Here is an 8,932-nt window from a genome sequence, read left to right on the forward strand (position 1 = left end):
TCCATTGCACTGATAAACCAGAGAACAACAGACCCAAGGACAGTCTGGCCCTGTCTCCTCTCCTTGGCAGAGTCAAAGCGATTTGGGAAAATTAAAGAACAGGGCAGTCATATAATGCAGCCTCAAAAAGTCAACCTCATCCTCCTGTGATTTCTGCTGAAAGACCCCGAGAAGCAGAATGCTGTCAATTCATTAAATCATTCGGGTTGGAAAGACCTCTAAGATCAAGTCCAACAGCTCTTTTGTTGGAAGAGATGATCACTACCATCAGTAGTCTGCTCCTAGTCTGCTCCTACCATCAGTAATGCCTCTAAGTGTCATATACCTCTAGCAGGTCCATCTTTCAAGGCTAAAAAGCCTTAAGTCTCTACAACTCTTCCTCCTACAGAACATGCTCCATAACTTTGTTCATGGCCACCCCCTTCAATTGCACTGTATTTTTCTTTTGGTGGGGAGGAAGGTCTGTTGTGAAGCCCATGGACCGCCTATGACATATTCAGGGTGCTGTCACACTTATGTTTCCTCTTTCACTCTCTTTTTCTCTCTTAATAATTTCTATCATTAATCCTTACTTAACAATTACCAATGTTTAATGCTTATTTTGTCACTACTGAGTCATTATTGCGACCCATATGTCTTGTTCCTCAGTGACATATCCAATCAGAAGTCATCACTGTCAATCTTAGCTCATAAGTTATTCATTTTTTCCCACTTTCAGTTCCATATGTGGATTTACAGCTGCTCTGTGGTTTGCTAATCGCATTCAGTGCAGATGCTGAGATCTGGGTGTGTCTTCACACTGTGAAGGAGAGGCTAAAGGTCAGGAGCATGACTGGCATAGGGACTGTTAAAACAAAGTCTGGTTGGGAACAGGACTTGATGCTGAAGGTGGATGTAAAAATGCCATCAAAAAAAGGCTTTCATTTGAGAGAAAAGGTGGAATTATTTATGAACTTTAGCATATGATCATTTGTGCTGCTCTTTTTTAAATAACACAGCAGTGGACATCAGTAAACTTGTGGAACTGAAACAGTTGTGGGAGAAAAAATATTTTTCAGTGAGAAGAACAACTGTGGCAAAAGTTTTTATTCCTCATCCTTTGGAAAACTTACAGTTTCATTTCAGATTTTGCTCTGTTTGTGTTTTTGTCTTCATTTGCACCACCTCACTGCATCTTTTCATGGCAGACTAATGGTCTGCACAAACACCACAGGTGAAAATTTCACCTCAGGAAGGCTTGAACGTGTCTCATTATAACACTCACAGGGATGAAAAGGTTTCAGGTTTTATTAACAGTAATTCTTATGAATCTCAAAGTAAATGATGGATTTAGTCTACAGTTGTATCATCTTTTCTGTCATATGGCTAGTAATCAGCACTGTACTATGTCATAGAATAAAGTAAGAATAACACAAGGCATAAGAGAACCTGTGTGTCACGGGGGTTAGTGCAAACAACAGCTGCAGAATTGAAAAACTGAAGTGTTTTGCATTCTTCTAAACAATTATTTTCCAAAATTTGATTTAAAAAGTACCTTCTCTTTCAAAGGTCTTTAAAAAAGTTATATTTTCTTCCCTTGCATTAAAACAGTGATCATTTCAGAATGCTTTCACATCCCATTGGGAGAGGACCAACTTTACTTGGTTCAGATATTTGTTTCTTTGGCCATCAAATAACTTCTCCCAGAGCCTTATCCTATATAGAATCACAGAGTATTTAAGGCTGGAAAGAGCACTATGATAATCAGGTCCAACCGTCTGCCCCTCCCCACCATGCCCACTAAACTATGTCCCCAAGTGCCACAACTCCACATGTCTTGAAAACCTCCAGGGATGATGATGTCACCACATCCCAGAGCAGCCTGTTCCAATGCATTACTACTACTCTTTCAGAGAAGATCCCTGCCAGGATTTAGGGACAACTCCAAACACACCTTATATAATGGGTGAAAGTTTGGGAAAGGAGAAATTCTGGCTTGAGTGAAGTGATGAAAGCCAGCCCTGTTGCACTGAAGATGCAGTGTCTTTCCCATCGTCACTGCAAATCACAGGCCACCTAAAGGCTCTTAGGAAGCAACAAATTCAAAATCCAAGTCAGATGGATTCGTGTGTATCAGATGGGCATTTAAGTTTCAAATGGGGCATTACTCATCTCTTCAGCATCCTACAGTGCAATTGTAGTCTATGTGTGGCTTTATCTCCACTCATTAACATGTTCTGGTGACAGTGTCATCGTGGACTGCATATGATCTCCATGCATGTCTCCTCATCTTCTTCCCAGACTTCCCTCCTTGTGATTCCCAGACAGCTGCCTTTCCTCCCACCCTTTCTGCCAGTCTCCACTTTCTTGTTGGCAGTCAGCTCAAAAGAGCTCTGTTCTCCTGCCACGTGTAGTGAAGCGTTTTCTCACCCAGCACTGGATTGTTCTGTGGGGATAATTAATTGTGAAAACCATCGCTCTTGGTGGAGGATGCCAGTTTAGTGTAATGGATCATTTAAAATCATTGCATGGACTCTCCTTCAAGAGTTCACCCAATTTACAGAGTTTTACCTTTGGTGCAAACCAGCAGAAACACTGAAAGGCATTCCCAGGACTGATATCCATGGGGACTAATAGCAGTCAATAAAGCCTCGACGTCTTTGTGTAGAGCTGATGGAAATGCTTTCAGCCTCAGAGCTGACATTACAGCCCATCTAACAGCATGAGTTCACAGTTCCTTTGCCCATAAATAGCCGTGCTACATAAGGGGGGTTCCTGTAGAAATAGAAAAACATGTTAAATTCTTAAAATTGTTTTCAGTTTTCCAGTGGAGTTGGGAATGGCAGAAGCCTTGGCTGAAAGCTGAAGTATCTAAGTACTGTGTTAGAGACAGCAAAGGAAAAAAGCTTAGATTTTCTTCATGAAAATAGGCACCAAGTGAAATTTTCACTGAGATCTCACATTACCTTGGATGAGAAAGATTTGCTTTGTTATAAGAGTAATGAAGTTGAAAAAATGGCATTTGTTGCATCTAGCCTTTATCTAACCTTTCTCTCTTATTTTTTTCCTTTCTTTTACACTTTCCTCCTCTCGCAGCAAGAAAAACAGCAGACACCAAACAAGAGACCCTGGGAAGGAATCAGGAAAGTCCAGTCCCCACCGTCATGGGTTAAAAAGGACATCGAACCTGTGGCACAATCTCCCCTAGAACTAAAAACTGTAGAGTGGGAGAAAACAGGGGCCACCATCCCTCTGGTGGGACAAGACATTATTGACCTTCAGACGGAGGTCTGAACGGAAAGAGAAGAAAGGGACTTTTTTTTCCAGAAAACAAATGAAACAAACAAACAAAACCACGTTTTAAAGAAATGATTAAATTAAATCGGAACCGAGCGAAGTGTTTGGTTTCTTTTGAAACCTTTGGTAAGACGGAGTAACTTTTGTATCGTTCTCAGCAGAATGGGGAAATATTGCTTTATAGAGTACAGTAGATGTAGGTTCAGGACAACATGAGCTTTGCCAGGTAGGACTGGAGAAGAAGTGAGCCTGGAAGAGAATGAGGAGGAGGCAGAGGGTGGGGAGGAGCTGTTGGGAAAGAGCCCTATTGAGATGCTTTGGGGAAGAGCCCTGTCGAGATGCTTTGGGGCCACTGCCATACGCCGGGACCCTTCCTGCTATGCTACAGAGAGCTGCAGAAGGACACCCAGAAGCCACCACCAAGAGCCAAGAAGATGGAGGTTGTCTGGGGAGCACGGGAGGTGACGTCGGCTGGAGCCTCACTGGGATGCGTTGTGGCTGTAGGTCCTGGAAGAGACACAACCTATGGCATCATTTCCAACCTCTCCCTCATCATCTCCTCTGAGAAGGAAGGAGCTGGGATGTGTCAAGTGGTGGTTGAGGAGATGTCCCCACTTCTTCATGCTATCCATGATCCGGTGTCCCAGAGTCTCTGCAGAAGGGGGAGGTGGTGGTAAGAGTCGCATCACCTACGGCTTAGGGGGAGAGGTAAGGTGGGGCTTTCTCCTCTCAGCCCTCCATGGTGGAGCTCCTGTGCACCCTAAGGGATGGGACAAGCACTGGAGAAAGGAACCACCTCCAAAATCTGCTCACCCCGTCTCCAGGGAGAGGGTTGAAGGTGTTAGAAAAACAGACCAACAAGAAGAATGTAGGTCATTTCATTGACTGTTACATAGATAAAACTCAGCACGGGCCTTGCAAAGGTCTGCTTGGCCTCATCCTTTTTTTTTTTTTTTTTTCTTTTTTTTTTTTTTCTGTTACTTTTCCTTGCTTTTGGACTCAGATTTGTTCCAAGCTGCCCCTCCCTGGAAGGCAGAGAGAGAAAAAGGGAAAGACAGATCCACCAATGTACCTGGAGATATTTGGTATACAGAGATGTTGCCTTAGGACATTGAGACAAACTGACAACACGAATAACGTCCACTTGGAAACAAACGAACAAAACAAAAAAATAATCTATTTTTTTCCTTCTTCTTTTCTTTTCTTCAATAAAAAGAGAACTTGAAACCCGAGACCTTTCTTTTCTTTGGCTCTTGTCGTTTTGAATGCCTTTCTGTGCCGTACGAATACACAGGCATGGGGTGAGGATGCCACCTACTGAAGGTGGAAGGCAAGTTGCTCTGTAGAAAGTTTGGGATGGTGGGAACTCACAACCCCATCGCTGCTCACTTGCAATACTTCACTTTGCTTTATTCATTTTCAGCTGTGGTTATTTTCCCCTCATTGGCTCTTCTCCCTCTCCAGTGCCCAGAGCCAACGGGTCTGGTCCTACAAGAGCAAAAAGGTGCAGCTTGTCATTAGAGCGGGACATTTTTCTTCATAAAATACTGTCTTATCATTTCAACATTATAAAAGTAGCAATTTTCTTTTTTTATTATTAAACATTTCTCAAGGTTATTTACAAAAAAGAAAAAAAAAAGAATTCTCTACATTTCACCCCCAAAAGTACTGTACAATATTTTTATCCCTATAAAAATAAACCACTGACACCTCATGCAGACTTTTATTTCTTTCATTCTTTTTCTATCATTTCCAACAGTGTGATCCTTATGGGTCCCTTCCTTGGGATATTCTATGATTCTATGACATGTGGAACAACTTCTCAGCTTTGGAGACATGTGGTGCCAAACTTCTGTTTGTGAGTGGCCATATTGTTCCAGACAGCAGTAAAACCTGATCAGGGTCTGCATTGTTACTGCATGTTTGAGTGTCTTCTTATTATTTAACATCTTTAGGGAAAATGAATGAATACAAGAGGTGAACCAATCACTGACCCCAGTTTTGCTTCTCTCATTGAGAGCCATTGCTTGTCATGCAAACGTCTCTGCTTCCTCTTTCCATTGGGCCATGTGGGTTATTGGTCTTTCAGGACAGTGGCATCTACCTTGCCATTAAGTGTGTGTTATACTGGATGAATGGAAAGAAAAACTCAAAAAAAACCAACCACAAACAAATCCAAACATTTTAAAAATAAGAAAATTTATTACTTATAAAAACTGTGATATTATCGTCCAATTTTAGATTACTCTATGAAACAAGAAAGCACAAAGGCCTCCCTCAGATGCCGGGTTGAATGATATTGTAATTATTATAGTTACACATAATGAATTTTAGCATACAGATATCTTTATACTGTGTTTTAAATCTTTTCTCTCTTTCTTTTTTCCCCTCCCCTCCCATGCTCAACCAAACCTCCCCTCCTCTCCAAAGACCTTTCCCACTCACCCATTCACTCCAGCCAATTTGCAGGACATTAACGATGTTATGTAATTACGGAGATAAATGTTTGTTTAATAACTGTTGATATTCGACTTTCTCTGCTCAATTATTCCAGTTAATTCTGTTTTCCCTCACCCTACCCTACCCCATACCATGCCTTCCCCTCCCTCCTATGTTTGTCAGATTTACTTTTTTATTTTTTTTTCCCTGTACAGTTTTCAGAGCACAAAATGAATGTGTCTTATTTCTAATAAAATAGGTGTAAACTCTAGCAATGTCTGCTTTTTAAAAGCGCCCCATCTGTGGTTGACATCACGCTCGGGTGCTGGGAAACACCTCTTCTGGACCTGCAAGCTGCTGCATTGGAAGAGCCATAATCTAGGACCAAACTTCACCCTCTTGGGTCCATTCTTTGCCTTTAGCTTGTAGCTTCTTACACTATAAAACCACTTTCCATCATTATGTATATTTTCAAGGCATGATGACTTCTTCTCTTTTCTGTGCACCCCAGTCTGCTTTTCCATGAATATCTCTAAAAGAAGCCTTGCCGCCTTCTTCCCAGTGTATGTCAAAAGGGGATTAAATTTAATACATGAGGCAGGATTACTCTCTGAGCAACCTGATCTAGCTGTAGGTGTCCCTGTTCATTGCAGGGGAGCTGGACTAGGTGACCTTTAAGGGTCCCTTGCAACTTAATAATTCTATAAGTCTACAATTGGCAGAAGGCAGCAATGCTAGGTTGCAGTTTCCATTGGGGTCAGGGAGATGCTGATGCTTCCCTGCCTACATGATGCAAAGCCAACCCCAGTCTCACCCCAACGTCCCTCCCATCTCCATCACCTCCAGGAGCATGGCTCAGTGCATGAAGTAGTTGAGCAAATCACTCCTGAAAGACAACAGTTAATGAATTCAGCTAGAGATATTAAATTCCCTGTCATTTACTCTTGAATCACTGAAATTCTCCAGCAGGAGCATATTTCCTTGACTCTGCTCCATCACGTAGAAGTTTACAGGTCTAGGCAATAGGAACAGTCCTTTTAGTTTTATGGATAGGTCTGCAGGAGACTTGGGGGTCTGCCAAATTTGATCCAACATTACTGCTCTCCAGGACTTTGGTCCAGAGCCATCACAACTCAGCACGTCCCCTGAAGTAATGACTACTCTTGATCTCACTGGAACTAATTGGACCGCAGACCAATTCTCTGTGTTGCATCCCTGCTGTGACGCCTGCAAGTAGAAGCAGATGACAGCACACTGTGCTTGGCATAACCCATGTCAACAATTGACGTGTTCAGTCAAAATAAGATAGGAGTGCTGTGGCCAGACAGGCTAAAACCTTTTAGCTTACACCATCCCATGAGGGAGGCCTGTTTTTATTATTGTCCCTGTTCATTGTAGGGATTTTAACTAGATGACCTTTAAAGGTCCCTTCCAACTCAAACAGTTCTGTGATTCTGTGATGCTATTACTGCTATATGGAAATCTCTCATAGTAACCATCTAAGTGGAGGAGCTCATCCTCCAGAGACTGTAAGCCTCTAATTAGGGCCTTAATAGCCCATTGTGAGATATCCTGGAATGTCTGAAATGTTTGCAGATGTGTTGGTCTGCCTTGAGGGAGTTATCCTAATCCCCCATCTCCTGAGCCATGATCCAGCCCTTCTTCTTCAGCAGCATATGATGGCATGTCTTCTCCATCCTTCCTGCATTCATAGCCTTACATTTCCCATACCATCATCATATAAAGTTAGCAGGCAGATTAGTGAAATATTAAGCAACAGACACGCTGCAAGTTGAGGGGCTGGGAGGACAGGTGAAGCCAAACTGAGATCTCAGACCCAAAATTTGGGATCACAGCCCTGGAGGTGGGTAAGGAAGTGCTGTTGTTTCTCATCAAAGAGACATAGAAAAAGGGAGCATATATCCTTGCAGTGCTCATAGAGTTTTAATTAACAGCAATGCGGGAATTAACAGGAGATGCAGGAGGTCAGTGTGTGTGTAGGTGGTTATCTTTTACACTACAGTCATGGAGAGGTAAAGCTGCAAGTGAGAGCCACAGCATAATTTAGTCTCTTGAGAGCCTTGCATATTGTCTCATTACCCCATGATCCTGTTTTGCAGTCTTTAGCCACAGGGCAAACAAAGAACGCCTGTATCTACACCTCTGCACTTCTCTCTCTTCTGTGGCTGAAGGGACTGCTAACTGAGCATCTGAGATAAGATGAGTTTGGGCCTGTTTATCTGTTCCTGAGCTGCTGTTGAGATCTAAAGAGAGAAGAAAAGGAAGAATACGAGTAGCTTTGCTTGTGTATTTTGTTTTGTTTTTCTTATTTTCACCTTCCAAGAAGAGGTAAGTAAGTGCCTCTCCAGGGAAATGTCTGCCTTGTAGATTCCATGCAAATAGAAAATATCTTCAAAATAGCTTTCAACAGCCTTCTGAGTAAGGACTCCTCATGGGACCCGTGTGGATGACCTCTCCTGGTGCTCGCTTGCTCAGAACTACTTTCATTCATGGTTATCCAAAAAAAACCTTCAATGTATCTGAGTCTCAAAACTCCATCTTGCTTGCAAACCCCATTCGTAGACCAATTTCCTACCAAGCTCTGGAGATGATTTATGAGTGGGACTTATGGATCCCCATGGGCCCCTTCCAGCTTGTGGTGTGCTATGATTCTATGATTCTGTTATGACACAGAAGATGATAGACACAGGTCCTAAGCTGATGCCATGCAGAACTTCATGTTGGATGGACAAAATCATTCTTTCTGGTCGTCCTTTAGGACACAATGAAATAGCATCAAGTCACTGCTGACAGTATGCATGTAATGTTTGACTAATGAACATCACTCATTACTCTGGCTCATTAGCAAGTTGAATAACTATTACATCTGTAATGCCAAGAAAGAGACCCAGGGGAATGAGGTAGTCAACCTTAAGTCACTCATCAGCCTCTTTACTAATCCTCTCAAGAGAAGTCAACCATGCAAACTGAGCTCCTCTTCTTCACTTCTTATTTAAAAATCAACATCTTTTGGCTCTTGCTGAGTGTGTATGATCCCCTAGAATAGGGCTGAATCCACACCACCACCACTTCCCACTGATTCTAAAAGTCCTTAAAGTGAAAGGCCAGATTTGTAGAAACTTGAAGTGAATTACATGGCAAACAGAAGTTTTCTACTGTGTAAATGTGTGCACCCCTGTTGGTAGCAGCAGTTGGG

At 42.4% G+C, this 8,932-nt stretch overlaps 1 protein-coding gene across 9 annotated transcripts in view; it reads left to right on the top strand.

Moving 5' to 3' along the window:
• ADGRB1 (adhesion G protein-coupled receptor B1) overlaps positions 1-5,426 on the top strand; it is a 264,284-nt gene extending 258,858 nt beyond the window's left edge. For all 9 annotated transcript variants that reach the window (XM_015856456.2, XM_015856458.2, XM_015856460.2 and 6 more), the window contains one exon: positions 3,076-5,426. In XM_015856456.2, the coding sequence (XP_015711942.1) occupies positions 3,076-3,273 (198 nt within the window). In that variant the 3' untranslated portion in view covers positions 3,274-5,426. The remainder of the gene's footprint in view (positions 1-3,075) is intronic.
• Positions 5,427-8,932: the final 3,506 nt, after the last annotated feature.

The sequence above is a fragment of the Coturnix japonica genome, chromosome 2, assembly GCF_001577835.2.
Source record: "Coturnix japonica isolate 7356 chromosome 2, Coturnix japonica 2.1, whole genome shotgun sequence".
Taxonomy (NCBI): domain Eukaryota; kingdom Metazoa; phylum Chordata; class Aves; order Galliformes; family Phasianidae; genus Coturnix; species Coturnix japonica.